The sequence below is a fragment of the Monopterus albus genome, unplaced genomic scaffold, assembly GCF_001952655.1.
Source record: "Monopterus albus unplaced genomic scaffold, M_albus_1.0 scaffold91.1, whole genome shotgun sequence".
NCBI lineage: Eukaryota > Metazoa > Chordata > Actinopteri > Synbranchiformes > Synbranchidae > Monopterus > Monopterus albus.
The window spans coordinates 278,002-299,316 of NW_018127971.1; the positions used below are offsets into that span (position 1 = coordinate 278,002).

At 39.8% G+C, this 21,315-nt stretch overlaps 1 protein-coding gene across 1 annotated transcript; it reads left to right on the forward strand.

The window, feature by feature from the left end:
* Nucleotides 1–513: 513 nt before the first annotated feature.
* On the forward strand, nucleotides 514–17,900 carry LOC109964647 (dystroglycan-like). The gene is given in 4 exon segments (XM_020608106.1): nucleotides 514–555; nucleotides 12,409–12,982; nucleotides 14,299–16,169; nucleotides 16,171–17,900. Coding segments are annotated over 3 exon segments (2,730 nt in total). The 5' UTR covers nucleotides 514–555; nucleotides 12,409–12,559; the 3' UTR covers nucleotides 16,607–17,900.
* Nucleotides 17,901–21,315: the final 3,415 nt, after the last annotated feature.

Below are 21,315 nucleotides of genomic sequence, written 5' to 3' on the forward strand. Positions count from 1 at the left end.
TGTCAGGGACCAAGCAGTAAGGCAAAAGACACAGCTTCCAAAGTTCAAAATAAAGGGTTTTTATTAACCCAAAAGCAAGAAAAATACAAAATTAACATCAGATAAACTGGGCCCTAAAAGAGGTCAACAAAAGATAAGGAAACTCAAAATACAGCAAACTGAACTGTCTCAACAAAACCAACTGACCTAGCAAATGACACACACACACAGGGGAACATATATACTGGCTGGCTAAACCAATAACACACACCCGGGGAAACTAAAGACACTACCAAAGCAATCAACTAATAAACACTAAACATACAGCCTGCTCTCAACTAAATATTTCCTTTAAATATAAAGAAATTAACATAACTTGACAAATAAAGTTCTAACATAAACTACCAACAAATAAACAATAAATTTCTCCCAAACTCCCCCCTTTCTTGTATTGGGCACTTGGTGCAGTCCAGGCCTAGTGGGAGGTATTTAAACCTGCTGCTTCCTCAGTCCAATCTTTTAGCTGAACCACCCCCCCATCCATGGACCAGGAAACACGGCAACCCAAAAGAAAAGGTAAACATTAACAATACAAAATTAATCAAACGTGCATGCTCATTGATCAATTGTGTATGTCCAATATAAAATTACCCACCCAAGTCCATGGGTGGTGGTGGACCTAACACTACTGAAAAAGGCAAATTAGGTACCACCCCAACATTCAGAAGGTAGACTTGGCCCTGCACCTTAATGAACATATCTGCAGTGGGATAAGGTTTTTCATCCCCATGAACACAACAAATAGGGATCATATCATTAACACAAACATTAGATGGCACCAATTTACTATGCACCAAGGTCTGATCACTGCCAGTATCAATTAAAGCCTGAACAGCCTGGCCATTCACCTCAATAGGGAACATTCTTACTTTTTGACTACAATCAGCATTAGGTTCACCACCATGATGGGGCACAAAGCACATTTGAGTTAATCTTGCAGGGTTGTTTGGGCAAACTGGCTTAATGTGCCCTTCTTGCCCACAGAGATAACAGACTGGCAGTTTACCATGCTGTTTTAAAGGCAACTTTACTGGTCGGCTCCCCCTCACCGGAAACTTCTCCCTACTCGTGCTTATCCTCTGATGGGGTTGAAGAACAGTCGGCTTGCGAGTGTCTTTAGTGGAGTTCCAGGCAGTATAGCTCCATGGTTGATTCCTCTTCCGAGCAGCCACAAACACCTCAGCCAGTGCGGCTGCTTCTGCCGCAGATTCTGGGTCATGCTCCTTAATCCACACCTGTAACTCTGGAGACATCATTCTCAAGTATTGTTCTAAAATAACTGTTTCACCAATCTGTTGTATAGTTTTACCATTTGGCTGGATCCACTTCCCATATAATTCCTTAAGCCTTACATACAATTCTTTTGGGCTCTCATCAGGATTCACCTCCAGGGAGCGGAATTTCTGCCTATAAGTCTCAGGATTTATGTTGTATTTAGTTAGAATAGCAGTTTTTACTTTTTCATAATCCTGAGCATCATCCAAGTCCATATGTACATAGGCGCCTCTCGCCTTACCAGTCAGCAGGGCTATCAAATGGAAAAACCCAGTCACCTTCAGACCATCGACATGCTGCTGCAATTTGCTCAAATGTTCAATATCATTGTCTGAAAGCTTTTCCAATCTAGGCATATGATGAAACTGAGACTGACCTGCTGTGAGTTGAGATGATGCAACCTTCTCCAAAGGGGAAGCTACTCTAACCTGTAGTCCCCCACTTAAATCGGGTGGCTCTACCTCCACTGGCTCACCCTCCACAGGTGGAGAATCAGGAACAGGAGTTGTACGTGCCTGTACCTCCAGCTGTAATAGCTGAAACTGATGTTGTAATGCTTTAAACTGTTGTTCTTGCCGTGCACTCTCTTCCCTCCGTTGAGCTTCTCGGGCCTCCTGCTCACCCATAAGAGTCTGCAGAATTGAATACAGGTCTGACATTTTTGGTTCTCTACCTTCATCCACAGCGCCATCAACTCCTCCACAAGCTCCCTTATTCACTTCCTCCTCTGGAACCGTCTGCTGAGTGAGACCATCTCTTCTTCCATCTGCCCGGCCTCCCTTTGCTCCTCCACAAGACATCACTCCATCCACAGTTAGGAGAAACTAAAAAAAATTCTGTGTCACTCACTGGATGATCCCACCACTGCCACCATATGTCAGGGACCAAGCAGTAAGGCAAAAGACACAGCTTTCAAAGTTCAAAATAAAGGTTTTTTTTTTTATTTATTAACCCAAAAGCAAGAAATATACAAAATTAACATCAGATAAACTGGGCCCTAAAAGAGGTCAACAAAAGCTAAGGAAACTCAAAATACAGCAAACTACACTATCTCAATAAAACCAACTGACCTAGCAAATGACACACACACACAGGGGAACATATATACTGGCTGGCTAAACCAATAACACACACCCGGGGAAACTAAAGACACTACCAAAGCAATCAACTAATAAACACTAAACATACAGCCTGCTCTCAACTAAATATTTCCTTTAAATATAAAGAAATTAACATAACTTGACAAATAAAGTTCTAACATAAACTACCAACAAATAAACAATAAATTTCTCCCAAACTCCCCCCTTTCTTGTATTGGGCACTTGGTGCAGTCCAGGCCTAGTGGGAGGTATTTAAACCTGCTGCTTCCTCAGTCCAATCTTTTAGCTGAACCACCCCCCATCCATGGACCAGGAAACACGGCAACCCAAAAGAAAAGGTAAACATTAACAATACAAAATTAATCAAACGTGCATGCTCGTTGATCAATTGTGTATGTCCAATATAAATTACACACCCAAGTCCATGGGTGGTGGTGGTGGTTTAGGCTCTCACATGGTGAAGGCCAGGACTGAGGCCTTCACACTCACAATACAATATTAACTTTCTTGGGTTAAGCAGTATAACATTCATCATGTTAGGATTTCAAGTTAGGAAATTTAGAACAGACACAATCACACAGTTCCATCATTATATTCCTGCCAATCATTTCATTCTAATTAGTATGTTATCACTACCACAGAGAATCACAGCTTTAACTAAACTAAAATAAGATCAAAGCTTATACACTGCCTATATTAGTTACTAATCTGGTCCAAATAAAGAATCCATAAGGACTGCTGAGTTAATATGGCATCATACTTATACAGTGCAAAAGGTTTGTTTGGAAATGTGTTTAGGACTGTGTAATTATGGGAGTGGATTAAGGACTTGCAGTACTTACTTGATTTGTGGTCTTCATTGGGGTCACCTTCTGGCCATGCTATTTTCTGATTTTTGTATTTGCTGATGTCACTTGTAAGTCAGTGTCATTAGGCCTGTTTGTCTTTGATAACAACATTATTACCCTCAGTTACAGAGGTCATTATGAGCTTTTTTTTCAGACTTTCATTTAGCATGAGGTCTCACTGTTCACCCTGTAATGGAGTAGCCTGTTTGCCACTGTTCGAATTTACAGAACTGCTAATGACCAATCCCCAATAACGCCTTTGGGGTGTCTGATGGAGGATTAATTATGCAGTATAATTTGTGAATTATCAGCAAGCCTGCCTCAGCAAAACCACAACAGATTTAATTTACAGTGAGAAACATGTATATATCACAAGATGGAATTTCAAGTCCCAGTTTGCTTTTCAAAAAGACATACAGTACATGTAATAAATTTGGTATTTTTATTTATACAATATATCTAAAGATGATGTTTTCAGAAAGAACTGAAGGCAACTGAAAGGCAGTGCTTTCTAATAATTTATTTCAGTGTAAACATTTACAAGTGATGATGATTCCCTTAGATAAACTTTATTTGTGCTGAGCAGCAAGAAAAGATAACCGGGGGGCAGGCACAAAAAGGAACAGTACTCTGGTCTAAGAGCTGCACAGAAAAGCAATCCTCCCTCTTCCTGTTGTATTTTCAGCTCAACATAACAAGCTCTTCCTGTTGTATTTTCAGCTCAACATAACAAGTGACGGTGTAACCAGACAGTGCCTGAAGAACAAAAACAAAATATCTAATAGGTAAATAATGTGCATATGTAACAATCTTTAAATTGCTTCAGTGCTAATCTTGATGAAATAGTCCTGCAAAATACTGTAACACTGTATCTTTTCATGTGAGAACCAAAAACTATTATACAGTATGTTATAGATATTTTGAATTAGGATTGAGACAAACATTTTGCTGAAGAGATTTGGGAGAACAACATATAAAAAGTAGAAAGGGTCTTTCTGTTTTTTATTGAGTAATGGCTAGATGGCTTGTCTAAAGTAATCTATCATTGTGAGAAAGGCGGAGATTGGCTCTGGTGAGGGTCTCACTACTCAGCCAACTCCCTCAGTGGTCCACCAGTCATCTCAGAATAACCCTTCTAATAAGTCACTTGGAAGAAAATGTGGGGAGCCATCTGATTCCTAATGTGCTCTCTTTGTAACTCTGTGCTTGCACATCAGGAGTCAGATTGATATGTGCAATCACATGAAAGCCCTGCTGTGGTGGGGGTATCATGGTCTAATAGACCTGTATGTGTTTGTGTATATGTGTTTTGGCAAAATGCAAACAGGGTGATACATTTGCAATGGAAATCATAATATGCTGCAATGGTAAACAATGGAATAAGAAAACAGCAGCTGCCTGGGAATGCATGTATTCTTCTCAGCTTGATAGTTCACATATGATGACGTATTCATTAGCTTCAGAGACAATTAAGAGATGTAATGTTCTTCCAAAAAAGGTTCTCATTGCTCTGAATGTCTTATATGTGTAAATGCAATCTCTGATTTAAAAAAAAAAAGAATCCATAATACATCTATATGATCATAAATTCTGTGCACATATTTGGAAACTGAAATTCTGAAAGAATTTCATCACCCGTGCACATTCACCTTGAATAGATACTCAGCATCCAATATATTCTCTCAAGTCTACGTGCAGATACTACATGCATGCGCTTTTTCATTCTGTCCCCTAGCAGGGGTGAACTAAGAGTCAAGGGATTCAGATGATTGACAGGCCTATGAACTATTATAAACAGGTTCAGTTTCTCTATCTTAAAGTCCTAATCATACTTGCCAAGGGTTTTATTAGTATATGAAGGCTATTTCTTTCTTGCTAAGAACATTAAGTGAATTTTTGCTCTAAGATATTCACAAAGTTTATAGTTTATGATAATGTATGATGATGGCATCATGTAAATGGCACCACATATTTCATACAAATATTTTCAGTGGAGTAAAACACATCTCATCAATTGTTGGCATAGGCAATTATAAAAATGGCTATTTCCCCATTTCTTTTTTTGGCAGTATAATGAAATCTTTGATTGTTGTTTCATTTTATGCTTTTTACTATCCTGTTTCCTCTTCTTTGAAACTGGGGGATGCTTCTATTTCAAGCATTGTCCCCCATAGAGCTCATGCCCTATACCATAATAATGCAGGCCAGCATAACCATTCGTTCATATAAGCTGCATTACTGTAGGTGTCAACAATGAAACACCACCTTCTTTGTATGTATCTATTCCACATTAAAGGGGGAGGGGAAGGAAGTGGTCAAGGTGAAGAAAAACAATCTCAAGAAAGTCTTTGCTTTGCAGTGCAGAAAGCTGGAGAGCAGGGAATAGTTTGAATATCGGCCCCACAAACTACTCCTGATTTTCCCACTGTAACATTAATCAAATTAACAGACAGTAACAGTATTAAATTTAACTTTTCATCTTTGAAGAGGAGTTCAATAAAATGTACATTGACCAAATATACTGTAACTATGATCATTCTACCTGACTGATATTTGGCCATTTGAATACACAGACATGTTTTTAATTTATGAGTATGCAAATATTGACATAACTTTTCATGTGCACAAACAGAAAACAAGTCAATTCTGTTATGAATCATTTAAACACTTAAAAAAGCAAAACAAATATAACATTTAGACTGTGTACAGTCAGCTCCTCTCTCTAGAGTTTTTGTCTGTAGAAAATATGAGCAGCACGACTTTTGCTAAGTTTTTTATAATTAATCTCATGGAAGATGCTATAAAACAGATATATTTTCAGAGAGCCCTGCATTTAATTTTTGTTATTTATAAGCCACCGCAGGGCATTAATAGATGGAAGTATCTTGGTGATTTTAATTATCATCATAGATACAGTACACATTATCATAAAAACAGAACAGGCCCTGCAGATAGGTACTTGTCTTCACTGGTGCAGTTTTGTAAGTCTGGAGTGCAGGGAAGTTTATGAGGTTAGAATATAAAATAACCTTAGGCCATTTATGTCTTTCAAACTTACGACTGTATATCCTGTGCTTTTTAAATTCCCATTGTTGCATGTGGCCCTTATTCTGGGTTGATGGATCTATCTCTGTAAACTCCTCTCAGGTGCACTTATAATGAAGAGCTCAAATAAATAAATAAATAAATGACTTCAATTGGATACTATAGATTTTATTAAATTGCCCTTTGAGAAAGACAGATGCTTAAAAAGCAACATTAAATTGTCAAATGTGATGTATGTATGCATAGCAGGAGATAAAGCCATGAAGGTCCTAGCTGTGTTTATTGAATGAAATTTATTTTGCAAGTCACAGGAGAAGAAAGCAAGGTTATAAGGTGTTACATTTTTTCTGCATGTTTTGTTTGTCATGTCCTCTTAATCTGAAAAAAGGGCCAACATTGTGCCATATACATAAAACAAAAGGACTCATATAAACTTTCTCACAGTCAAAACCACATGTTTACAACCGAAAAACACATGAATTATGCCAATGATTTCAAGTTCCTACAATTTCTGTTGTTTATTTTTGATTCTTATTTTCACTGTTATTTTCTATTTCCTGTTGCCTCATAGACACATTGACAGCCTCTGCACCGGAGTCATTCCTTGTATGTTCAAACATACTTGGCCATTAAAGATGATTCTGATTCTAAAGCCTATAAGGTCTAGTAATTGATGTTGAATGTTCTCAGGAATAAGATGTCAGATTCCTGGAAACTACACAGGAAGCCTGAAACACAGCTTCCCCCACCCACGACGTCTAAACAAAATGTATCTTTACCAGTGAATACCTTTGCAAACAATGGGTAATCTAATCTTTTCCGCTTCTCTTATACGCCTACCTACTTGCCTTCATGTGGTAATGCATGATCACCATCAAGTAGGTATGCTGCTATCAGCACAGTGCACATATAATCAATTGAGGTGTATTCACTGGTTTCTCTTTTGCACGTCTCTAAATGAAATGGAGGAGGAGTCATCCTGGTACACACGACTGGCCTCAACCTGTAACGTTAGACCTGTCTGTGAAGAGGACGGAGGAAGCAAGGGAGGAGTAGCTACCGACATAATTACAATACAAAGCAGTGAAACTATCTGTAGACTAACAAAACCAGAGCAATATATGTACATTTGACTGCGCTCAATACCCTGCGAAGTGAATGCTGGGGAAAACGCGTGTTTAATGGCATTTTGGAAGTGTCCGCGGTGCTCTCCGGGTAGAAGAGGAGACATTACAGCGCGAGTTAGCTAACGTTAGCTCGCTAACAAGGTCAGTTTAAATTTTTGCTTCGGTCGCTGTTGTAGCAGAAGCATCATTAAAAACCAACTCTTATCATCTTTGCCAACTCAGTTTACCGATAGAATTAGCACAGACTCCCGTCCACTGCCGGAACAGGTAACCTACTGTAGCTGTCATCGGCATGCGTTAGCTTGTTAGCTCGGCGCTTATCGCTGCCCAATTCATTCGTTTTTATTCGACTTAGGGGCTCGATGTTTGAAAGTGATGTACCATTAGCTGGTTCACGCTGCCTTATGGAGGTTATTTCGAGAAGCAAGCTTTATTAGTAACATCATCAGTGGTGTATGTTCACTGAGCTAACGTTAGCTGCAGTATTTTGAGAAGGGTAGGCATTTCTGTGGTGGGTCCCCCAGTAGCAGCAGCTCGCTGCTTGTTTCCGCCTAGAATAAAACAGGTGCATCTCTGCGCTAGCGACGGACAGATGCAGGATAGCACCCAGTGCAGCCGGTTACCGTGTTCGCTGGTTTTCTTTTTTTTGCGCTGTTTAAGGAACTAACGTCACGTTAATAACCCTACTAAAAAGGTTTACCTGGTGTGGGCAGCCAAATGATTTATCAAGGTTGAACGTCGTAGGCGTTATCATTTACAAAGGCCTTGTCTACTGAGTCCAATAGAAAGGGGGACAACTGAAACGGGCCCGGTAACGTTAGCCAACATTTTAGTTGGATCGCCAACGCTAGCTGTAAGACAGTAACTGGCTAGTAACTGGATGCTGGGACAACCCTGAAACATTTGATTATGACTGCATTGTCGGTATTTTGTTTAATCAAACTTTCATCAACCAGAGCGTGTTCGTTGCTGGTGTTATACTGGGAAGGCTGGTTCAGTTAGTGTGGCGAGTTTCCCAACGTGTTGAACGATAACGGAGGTAGTTTTACTTTAACCTGATGTTGTCATATCGTATATCATGCCATATCATCTCAATCACTAGTAGTCAGACATGTAAATTGGTTTACACCTGTTAAGAGAATCAACCGGGAACAACGGCAAATTTTCCGGAAAAAGCCTCTCTCATTGGGAAGCTTTACGTTCGTGTATTTAGAGTTGTCATTGTTTTACTCTTGTTTCATGTTTAGATGCCCCTGAATTCTTAGAAATACACAGAAGTGATTTGTTGCCCTCCAGCACTGGGTTTTTACAGCATTCAGTTGTTCTGCTGTAGCGTTAAACGAGCCTGCGCTCAGGTCATCATACCAAGTTAGACTTTAACTCAGTCAAGGCCGATTTTGTGTTCTCTCTGCACACATTTCATTATTTTGTTGAACAGTGTGGAGGGCAACACAAGGAAACATCCATTCGCAAAACAAGCTTGTCTTGTGGATATGATTGTTATTCAGCTCATGCACTGTCTAGAGGCTGCTGAATGTGGTACGTCAATTGAATTGGCCCTGAGTGCCACTGTGCATCGGAGCCCTAATTATTTTTGATGGTTTTCAAGTTTTAACTACTGTTGAACTGCAGACAGCATGGATACTGTGGTTGTAAACAGTTTCGTAGCCCCAGCAGTGAAGTCCTGAGTGTGAAATGAGCAGAAATCACCTGTACTCAAGCCTGTGCTTTGCACTGTCTGCCACATAAACAGGTTTTAATAAGTGCTCAGTGTTTACATGATCGGGAAGTAAACCATCAGAATTATACTAGACTCCACTGTATATTGTCAAAAAAGCATTTTTATATAAGCTTTGGCTTCGCACTGGGTTTTTGAAGCTATTTTTCTTGCATAGTTTAGCAAGAGTTGTCATGGCTCTGTCCCGGTGCTGTTGTAAAGAAATTATTTTGATGATAACAGTGAGGCACAATCATAACCCTTTATGAGCAGTGTGAAATGTCATTAGCACAGGTTGTTGTCTGAATGTAACCTCTCTTCTTAGACAGTCTAAAGGCAGAGTAATCATAATATGCAAGTTATTCATTTTTAATTTTTAAGTTTTTATCCAAGGCTTTTAAAGTAAGTGCTTTCAACTACTGGCAACATGGCTTTTGCACTCTTTTGTTAAATAATGTCTGTTTCCTCAAATGACACATTTCATTTTAATGTTCTCTTGCTCACTTGAACAATATGTTGGAAGTCTGAAAACTAACATATTAAAAACTTTCATACTGTATATCTTACATTGGTGTTGGAATTGGATTCTGAATTATTCACACACTGTAAAATGAGAATGCGATAGAATCTAGGCCACGTTGAAAGCGTTGATGCTCACATTTAGTTTTTTTTGTGTGGTGACATTCTGAGGTGAGGTGTAATGCTCAGTTCTGAATTAAATTAAGCTTATGGACAAAGCCTATTTTCGTGTTAATGCTTATGTTTCACAGATAAACACAAATGGATAAATGAATGAAGCAGCATTTTTTGTCTTCACATTCTGCCAACATAATGTAGGCCATTGGAGACCCAGCCATTAAGTATTGCAGGATCATGGGACTTTAAGGGACTGCTTAGTGATTGTGTGTGTGTGATTGTGTGTGTGTGTGTGTGTGTGTGTGTGTGTGTGTGTGTGTGTGTGTGTGTGTGTGTGTGTGTGTGTGTGTGTGTGTGTGTGTGTGTGTGTGTGTCTTGGGCATTCAGAGTCAAAAGAAGGCTCCACAAGGCAGTGGGCCATGGGGTATAAATCCCACTAAGCTGACTCAGTAGATGGAAACTCAGATAAGGTACATGTCTCAACCTGATTAGTGGGTTAGGCGAGACATGACTCAGTACTCGCCATGTACTTTTGAGTAGGTGGCAAAATAGTGTGTCACTACTTTTTCAACAGTGTTTCCAGTTTGACAGCATTTGTTAATTAATGTATTTATGTAATGTTTGAAGTGTTATTTCTTTCCAGCATTTCAAACTAGGTGGATAGTGGAAGGTACAGGACCCCCATGGATGTGAACTGATTGAACGTTATAGTTTTCTCAATAGTCCACTTCTGTGCCAGAACCACCACACTAGATACCTGCAGTAATCGTTTCCACTGAATGTAGAATAGAGGAAATACAGTTTGTATTGTTTTGTCATGCATGTTTTTATTAGTCAGTAATAGTAGATGGTGTACTGACACAATAGACTTTCCCACAAAGTAACTGCAGTTAGTATGTAGGTTTTTGTCCAGTGATGAATCATAAATATTTAAACGTAAAGGCAGTGGGTTGGCTTCTCTCACTAGCACTGACTGAGCTGCACATCACTATAGAATTTTTGGCTCCTTACAATTATATAATCAGATCTGAATAGTGTGGGTAGTTATTGTAAAAGGGAGTGAAGTAGAGAGGTGACTTAGGCTGAATGCTGATTTGCCAGAAAGTTCTGAGATAATTTAAAAATCATAGCAATATAGGCTATTGGTTTTCATGGATTTCCTAAAGGCTCACTTATCTTTGTAAAACATGAATAATTGTCCTTGTTGATTCCATTTCAGATACAGATCAGATGTTTGAAGCAGTGGTTATGGTTATTGTTAGGATTCACATTGGAATGGTAGTTTCTGGTAATGTAATTTATGCTGTAACAATGTATGTAATTGACTAGTCGAAAGTGAGAGAGACATACTGATCTGAAGTTTTATTTGTGACTGCATTTGGAGTTTATTGGAGTACCATGCATTTGCTTGCATGGTTAATTTCAGTAATGACTACTGCCCATTGTGTTCATTAAATTTTATAGCTTATCCTGAAACAACAAGGCTGAGGACTGTTCTTGCCTATATTGGGGCAAAGTGTGTGTGTTGTGTCCTGCAAGATCCCTCTCCCATTGAAGTGCAGCCTGAATCATCCAGATATTACTGGAGTTGCTCTAAACAGCATAAAACCTTCTTGGAGTGATTGGCTTTGCATAAATTGGTTGATAACACAGCTTACGTTCTAGAATAGAAGGTTGGCTACTGATTGACATGTATTGTACTAAGACCCTCTGCACAAAGTCTCCACCTTCTGGCAATATTTTGGATTGTATACGTTGATGTCACAGACTCATGCACATCAGGCATTAGGATTCCTGGCAACTGGCTTACCCTCCTCTGCCTTTTTGAGTGCTACAGGATTGGGGTTGGCTGGGTCAGCACAATGCAGACTCTTAAATCCAACCCCCAGGGCACCTAATTAAAACCTACAACCAAGACAAACAACTTTTTGTCTTGGTATTACTCAGAATGCCATGACAGCGGAGTGAAAATCAGTACAAGACTGTTTTTTACTTTGACAGTACAAGTGCATGATCTAAATAGGAAATGTAAATATAAGTTATGCTCTAGGAACCAAAATATGGTTACATTTAATTTCAGTAGATGTGGATAATATTTGTTGTTTATCCTAACATTTATACAGTTGCAAGTATTTTGGGAACAGTGGTTTTAGCCAATTTTAATGTGGTGATTTAATTATTTAATTATTATGCAGTTATAAATTGTAGTGCATGGGAAATATACAGTGATCACTCACTCATCCACATGTTCACTACTGCCTTTATAATAGACATTCAATAGTTTACTCTGCAGTGAGCTGTAAATTTTGATTTTGGACATTAATACATCATACAGTATTATATCAAAGATTTACAGTATAGAACTTATAAATCATAGTCGATTTGCAGCATCACTGGTGGGTGTAATATAGTACTAAATTGTATGCTTTGAAATCATAGTATTAAACTTAACTGCTGTTTTAGCATGCAATGTATGAACTGTGTTAACACTGTGGTGGGGAAATTTGCTGTGATCATTTGGTATGCATTAGCAGGGTCTTTACTGTGTAAGCAGTAATGCTACTTGTATGTTTGTACTGTTTTTCACTTTGTCATACTCATGTTCTTTTTTTTGCCCCCAGGTAGCTGGCTGACATGGCTGTCTAACAGGCTGCCAAAGATCTCTACATGGATCACAGCGGGCAACAAAGTAAACAAAGCACTGTATCTGTGAGCAAAGCCAATAACTAGGGAATCTGACCCACAAGCTTATCATCAGACTGACTTCAGTGCATGTGGCCTCTTCAGTTGTTCATAGACATCTGTTGGGCAGCCCAAAGGCCTGTTGCTATGCACTATAAAAGGAGAGACATGAGCTGTGGGGATACTGGGAGGAGCAGGCTTCTTTCATGCAGGACTATCCCTCTGGTAATAGGGATTCTGGTGACCATGGCAAAGGGTACTGTGCCAGAAGAGCAAGAGGCTCTGGTGGAGATGATATCTATGGAACTGGAGGCTTCCATGCAGTCCTCTGTGCTCTCTGAGCTCCAGGCTGCAGCATCTTCAGTCAGTGAAGGGCCATCTGCAGCTATCCCAGATTACTCTTTGAAGAATGGGGGAGTCCACACTGGCATACCTGACTCCTCAGCAATCGTTGGCCAGGTGTTTCAGTTGAAGGTTCCACCAGGACCTGTCAATTCAAGCTGTAATGTTCATGTAAGTACACCAGAGATATGACATAGGAAAAATTCAATACCGACATAAAACAGGTGTTGATGTTCTGTGGGAAGTGTTTGTAATTTTGTATTTGTATTTGTATTTATACATTAAACTGTACGTTCTATTTATAAATGAAAGTAATTTATTTAATGCTAATTTAGTGAGGTCAGAATTAGTCATTTAGAGCAGCATCTGTGTTTAAAAAAGAGACAACACAATGGGGAGTATCGGAGGACACTGTGTACTGTGTAGGAGGGCGCTATTATTTGTTTATGACCCAACTAAAGCTAGTACTTTGAGTCCTAGCTTGAGGGTTTACATTAAACTTTGTCATTTAAAATAAGTCTAAAATATAATCCTTCCTAATCTCAGTGTTAATGTTGAATAAATGCTAGAAATCTGAACCTCAGGTTTTATACAGGACTGAACTGTAATTAGATTGAAAATACAGTATTTTTGCCTCAATTGTACTCTGTATAAAGAAGAGAAAAAAAAGAATGAAAAATAAGTGTCACTGAAGATATGTGCAGCTGGTTAAGCTCGGTAAAAACATTTACTACCCAGTGATATTGTTTGTTTGTGTCTCTAATGGAGACTACTGTGGCCACATGGAATAAAGTATTTTTTCTGTCAATGTAGAAATACAGTAGATAATACTGTGTATGTATTCCTTGGGTTTGTATCGATTTGTTCCAGTCAGACTTATGAATGAGATGAAATTATTATTGGCCCAAGTGGTGATGCAGAATGATATCCTGTCATCCAGTAATAGCTCAAAATGAGGAGTGATGACTCACATAGTTATTATGAATAGGAGCTCACTCGGCTTCCTGTTCCTATTCGGAAAGATTTGATAAACTGAATGGAACTGGGAGAGAGGTGGGGGGTTGGATAGTTAGAGAAAGCATTTCTGCTTTCAATGAAGAAGTTTGAAATTGTATTCATCTGTGTGGTTTTCTGGTTCCTGGTTCACTGGCAAATTGATTAATATGAAACGGAGAACTAAATACAGAATTGTATGCTGATAATAGATGAATTGTTAGTCATTTCTCATATTAAACTAAACATCCTAGTTGCTATTTCAAAGATCTACTTGCTTTTCTCTACTTTGTCATTTTACAAGTTAAGTCCCTAAGTAATTTTCATATATCACTTGGGTTTGGGTATTTTTTTAATGGTCATTGTAATAATTTTTAATGTGAACAATTACTTGATCAGTTAGTATTATATTTAGCCTTTTCATATTTTAGATTCATCTCAGAAGTGTCCCTATATTATAAAACAGTACCAGTGTTTGCTTTCTCCCCTTGTAGCTCACTGAGATGGGAAAGGAGACTTTACCCTCCTGGCTGTATTGGGACAAAGAACGCTGCATTCTCAGAGGCTTGGCTCTGGAGCGGGATAAAGGTGTTTATCATATTTTGGTATCTGGAGAGGAGATAACTGAGAAGATGGGCAGCCAAGTGTTTCCCAGTACAGTCTTCTCTATTGAAGTATACCCTGAAGAACGAGCTGACACTGAGCCAGCTCTACTCACTCTACAGTCTGATATTAGTGGCCTCCAGCCTTTCACCTGTGGCTCCGAGGAGCCTGTCACTGTGCTCACTGTCATCTTGGATGCTGACTTGACTAAGATGGTTGCAGAACAGAGGGTCAGCTTACTGCGCATTATGAGAAAGTTCTCACATGTGCCCCTGGAGCACATGAGGGTGATCCCTGTTGTTAACAATCGCTTATTTGACATGTCTGCTTTCATGGCTGGACCAGGGAATGCTAAGAAGGTGGTTGAGAATGGGGCCTTACTGTCATGGAAACTTGGATGTGCCCTTGAGCAGAGCAGTATCCCTGACATTAGCAGTGTCCAGTCCTCAGCAAAAGATGGGACTATGTCAGCCAGGTTGGGGTATCCAGTGGTTGGTTGGCACATTGTCAACAAAAAGCCCCATGGGGTGAAACGCGTCAGACGGCAGTTGAACAACACTCCAACTCCAGTGCCCTCGCTGCTTCCTCCAACTACTCACCCAGAACCCCCTGTACGTGTTGTTCCCACCCCAACATCACCCTCAATTGCCCCAGCAACAGACAACTCTGCTCCCCCTGTTCGAGGCCCTTTGCCTCTTCCAGTGAAGCCCACTATGAGGGTTAGAGATCAGATAGCCCACACACCTGTCTTTGGACCTCCCCAGCCAACAAGAGTTCTAGGAACTACAAGCACCATCCCTATTCAGCCAACTATGACCCGGCCTACTTTTGTGGAGGCCACAGCTGTGCCAACACCACCAAGTACCACCAAAAAACCCAAACCCACAGCCACAAGGAAACCCAAGAAACCTAAAACTTCCACACCAGCTCCCCGGGAACCCAAGTCTACCACAGCCAAACCACCCAGACGCACCACTCCTCTCTCTTTGGCTCCAGACTTGAATCAGCCTCCAGAGATCCGCAACCCAATTGATCAGGTGAATGCATGGGTTGGCACATACTTTGAAGTTAAGATTCCTCCTGATACATTCTTTGACAGGGAGGATGGCACTGCTGATAAGCTTCGTTTGACTTTGAAGAAGACCCCCAAAGACTCAGTGAATGAAACCTCTTGGATCCAGTTTAACAGCACCATACAGCTTTTATATGGCCTCCCAGAGGAGCAGCATGAGGGGAAACATGAGTACTTCATGTTGGCAACTGATAAGGGTGGGAGGAGCATCTTGGATGCATTTGAGGTACAAGTAAACCGTTGGTCTACTAATGACAAACCATCAGTTGTGTTTGCTGCTCGTTTCCATGGTGACCCCAACACCTTAAGCAACGATGTCCACAAGAAGATTCTTCTGACCAGAAAGTTAGCTTATGCCTTTGGTGATCGCAATAGCAGCACAGTGACCCTGAGAAGCATCACTAGGGGCTCCATTGTGGTGGAATGGACCAATAACAGTCTCCAGCAGAATCTTTGTCCAAAGGAGCAGATTACAATTCTCAGTAGCAGGATCTCTGATCCTCAAGGGACACCTAAACGGGCCTTCATCAAAGCCATGGAGCCTGAATTCATACCCAAAAACATTTCAGTTCGTGGCACCAATAAATGTCAGCGCTACACGTTCATTCCACCAGGAGAGATGCCATTGCCTGATCTTCCTACAGCTACTCCTTCACCTGGGACTGGTCGTAGGAGCAGCGATGATGTTTACCAAAAACGTCATGCCTGCTGTTGTGGTAGCAGCCCTGCTGCTCATAGCCGGGATCATTGCTATGGTCTGCTATCGCAAGAAGCGCAAAGGGAAGATGACCATAGAAGAACAGGCCACTTTCATCAAGAAAGGAGTCCCCATAATATTTGCAGATGAGTTGGATGATTCCAAGTCACCCCCATCCTCCAGCATCCCTCTTATCCTTCAGGAGGAAAAGCCCCCACTTCCTCCTCCAGAATACCCTAACATGGCCGGTCCACACAGTACTCTGCTTAACCAGGATTTGTTGGAGGAGTATTCTTTTTATCAAGATGATGATACTAATGCCCCTCCTTACCAGCCCCCCCCACCATTTACAGTCCCCATAGAGGGCAAAGGCTCTCGCCCCAAGAACATGACCGCATATAGGTCACCACCTCCCTATGTGCCTCCCTAACACCCACTGGAGCTTTCAGTTGGGAAAGCAGGTGAAATGTAGGGACGCTTGTTGAAAATGAAATGGCTTTGACTTTGTAGAGGAGCAGGCAACCATATTCATATATTTGACCATCATGGATAAGACACTGTATTTTACGATTCTACTACTGGCACAGGGCAACTGGATGGGGAATGGTTTGTAATTTCAGCACTTTTTTGGGTCCTTCACATCTACTTTTGACTTCTAAAATATTCTTTTGTCTGTTTTTGCCAAGAAGAGTCAATTTTATCTTCAATGATGTACTATTTCTATTGTATAGGAAATAATAAAGGAGGGAAGACAAGTCCACAGGGCCTTTGCGCAGATGTCACCATGACAACAGACTTGAGGCTGTCCCTCACAATATCTTTGAGTTTTATATCACTCTTATCTGTCCTTTGGCTAGGTTTACTAAGATTTTGCACCTGTTATTTCTAGAGGGGAATAAAATACAAAAAGCCAAACTGAAAGCATGAAACACTTTATTTACACAAAATGAGTTTGTTTCTTACTTCGATCTTTCCTTGGTGTCCTTTATGCTTTTCTCCCTCTTGACAATAACAAGCAAACCTTGCACTTATGCAAATTCTTGTTAAACCTTGCACTATGTGTATTGCACAGAATTGAACACAGTAGGTGGTAGGTTAGGCGGTGGGGGGGGGTTCGTTTTGTTTCCCTGAACTCACCACATAACTGAGATTCCTCTGGTACTTGATCACAAAGGACATTACACTGATCATGCCTGTTGTAGATGTAGCCTAATTAAGTTACAAAACAAATAATGGCTTTTTTTGGTCTTAATGCGTGTGCCACTGAGCCTGTCCTGTGAGATGACTGGTTTTGCTGTTGCCAAGGTGATGTGTGTGGTCACAAGGCCAACTGTGTGTGGTTTCTACAACAATAACAATGGGGCCAATGGAATGCTGTGGTTCACAGTAGGGTGACAATGGATGACATGGGCAATGAGGTGGAGCCAATGTCTAATATTCAGTTGGTGTTATTAGTATGTGGGGTGGGTGGGCTTGGAGTACTGTACTGTCACTGCTCTGTCTCTAGGGGTTGCACTGTTACATTTAGTGCACTGCCTGGTGTCAGTTCAGATGAGACATTAAGGGGATGTACATAATTGTGTGCCTGTGAAATTAAACAGCTCCATAATGTTAGTGTTTTATCAGTAAACCTAGTTGGGAAAGGGAGGGCCAGAATGGGATATAGTTTTATTTTTTGATTGTATGTCTAGATTTATGATCACAATCATAAAAAAAAAAAAAAACGTAGTTTGTGAGGGTACAAAAGAACATTTACTTACTCATCACAAAAATAATGCATTATCTCAGTATGATGGGGAACAAAGAAACCACGACGGTATGTGAATTATGTACATTTCATATCCGATATCTCCATAAGAAAAATGGTTAAAAATCTAATGTTTTTACTGAGTTTTTGATACAGTCTTAAACCTGTTTTATGAAAATATATTAATAAAATGTAATACTATTTGTAAAGCCTCAAAGTTGTTGTATAGTCCTTTTTTTATTACAGAAAATACATGTGTGTAGGTGTATTAAAGGGCAAAGAGAAACAACTTACCAGCTAAATTATAATGCACTATACAGTCATTTCAAAATCTGTCAGTACTGCGTAGATCATTATAGAAACAGAGGAAACAAAAGCATAATGGGTGCTTGTTACAATTAGTTGCAAAGTTATTTTTTTAATCAAAATAATTACGCTTGAAATATTGTACACCTCACTTTGCCTTACAGATGTATTTTGCCATCAGACATGTACAGTATGGTATATAATAGCAATGAAGCCTAGGCCTTTTCCTGTCTTGCTTTACAGTGTGTTGTCACGTTCTTGACAGAGATTGTAGAAGCAGGCTCTAATTGGCTGTAATGGCTGGCTGCTTTTGACTATCACATGCACTGCACACACTGTTATAATTAACCAAATCCACAGCAGGCAGCCCACAGCCAGATTTATTTTAAGAGAAGTGCTCCCTTTCTGTGGCATATTAGGTGGGCAGTTTTTCTTTTTTGCACTCCTACATCTTTTGGAAGAATATCAATAACTGACTAATATCTGCTCTCAATTTCCTTTATTATAGCGCTTCTGGTATGATGACTTATTAGGGAGAGGCCAAAAACTGTTTGGTTGGTGACACGTTCCTGACCCATGCAGCTCTTTCAAATGTACATTTTCTGTACAAACTGAAATATAAGCTTTTTTTTTTTTTTTAGGTATTGCTTGAAAGAAATTCATTTAACTGCTGTGAAAGCTTCCGGGTGTAATTTCAGCATTATTGCATGCTTGGTGACAAGTTAATCAAAGTACTCAATATTCTCCCTTTTGTACCTTTTAGAGACCATTCAAAGCCTGAATTCTGTCAGTGTTCACTTGCTGTTGAAGCTCATACAAAATCAATGATCTCCATCCTAGACTACGACTTATTGCAAAGAGAGGAAAGGCTTTCTTTTCTGTCTTGGATGCATACCAGTACATTTCTTCATACCAGTCATGTCTCTGCAGTAATAGGTTTATGTGTTTTGTGACTGTGAATCTCAAGTGGTTTTTTTTCATGCAGTGCTGTAATTATGTTATCTGTTCTTATTTGACCAGTCTAACCAGTCTTAGTTAATATAGCATAATTGTAATTATGCGGTGGGTTACTGTGGAAATTGAGTGTAATAATTTATCAGTTAGCCAGCAACCATCCAAGTGTGGGTGACTGACGCACTTAGGAGAGATATAGTGACACTGAACTTACTGAGCTTTCCTATAAATGTGTGGTTAAATAAGCTTATACTGCTTATAAATACGGCATACAGACTGAAATACTGACATCTGACCTTGTTGCATAACATGGTTTCAGATTTGTACTGAGATGTTTATATGATATGGAATACAAACACACTATACATGGCGTTAATGATAAAAGGTCTGCAGCCTACAGAAATGAAGTGTAACATAAATTCAACAGTTTTAGAGCACTATGCAAGAAGGCGCCTAATTTTCATAGAACATTTGGCTTATCTAGCTGTAGTAATAAAATTAGCATTAACAGAGCTGCAGTGATTAAAATTCAACATACTGTAGATGGAAGGTTTGAATAGAGGTTTGGCATGTATTCTGTTCATAATGGGGGCTACGCAGGCCTGAATATTTTTCTGTCAGTGTAGAAACAGATAATACATAGTAGTTATTCCTTCAGTTTCACTGCTGACTGGTGTGTTCCATTCCAGTCAGACTTAGACATTATATACTTTTTACAAACCATTGCTTTATTGTGAGCAGCAAGGCTCAGCTGAAGATTATCTTCATTATCAAGTGATCTGATGATTTTCTTGCTCAGTCAGTTAACTGTTTGGTGTATGCTTATGTTCTTAGAGTCAAAAAAAAAAAAGTGGGCTCCTCCCCTCCCAGGTGGTTGTCATTACAAAGGTTTCAGACCCAGTACTAACATTTCTTCCAGTAGCTTTGAGGATTCTAAAATACAATTTAATAAAGCAACCATTAACAACTGCAGGAATAACCACCCAACAGTCACTGTTTGTCATCGACCCTCAGAATATGCAGCAGTGAACTAGTTGCTTGCACTGACCAGGCAGGTGTCCCATCTTCTGATGCTGTGGTCCAGGCGACAGACAGTAGCCCGGCGGAGCTGTGGTTGGGAAACGGTACAGTAATGCACATCAGTGTTGCCAAGGATAGTTGTGACTACAAATACCTGGTTGGGAGACGGTACAGTAATGCACATCAGTAATGCCAAGGATAGTTGTGACTACAAATACTGTGTGTACCTTTTTCTTCCGTTGTTCAATCCAGACCTTGACGGCTTGTTTTAATGTTGCACAGGACAAAGAGCCAACTTTCTGTAAAGGCACACAACCAAAGTACACTTACTGTATCTAGGGATGTGCTTTCTGTTAATACTCTACAACAGCAGTTGAGTAGTTTTGAGTCTACAAATGGAGTTGAGCTGATTAGACAGGAGCAGATGAAGGCAGTGTATCAAACTGTGGTGTTCAGCCACTCTTTCACTTCTCCTACCCCCCTTTCTGCACTCATTAATAATGTATTGGGAATTCAAGTTAATGTACTCATGTGATGAAAAATGTATAACCTCATGAAAACCTATAGGAAGAAGTGACCTTTCAGTTGTTGATGTGTCTGATGCACGGCACTTTAAAACCACTAGTTTGTTTCATGACTTCTGATGTACAAATGTAGTAGATCAAATATAGTTGAACACAAAGGATTTTAAATAGTTTGAACTGCTTCGCGGATTCCTTCATATCAACATTTATGTTGTTTATGCAACACCTGCTGTATTTTTATTTTAAATACCTCCAGCACTAATCAAAACTGGTGTTTTTTTGTTTTTTTTTTAGGTATGTTTATAATTCCTGGGGTCATAAATTCTAATTAGGCCTATATCCAGGCCAGGCCAAACTCTCATTGCAAGAAGGAAGGCAATTATTTCCTCTGCACAGTATTATTGACACAAGCTTTTCTCTTGATTAAAAAATAAAAACTAATCAGTGTTTGTATGCACCCTAGTGCTTGAGGAGGCGGTAACGTGATCTGCTACTTTGCAGTGCAAATTGCTGAGAGGCTATGATGGTGGGCAGCACACATGATATGGGCAACTCAGTAATAGGTCTCATTAGATGCCCAAAACATAA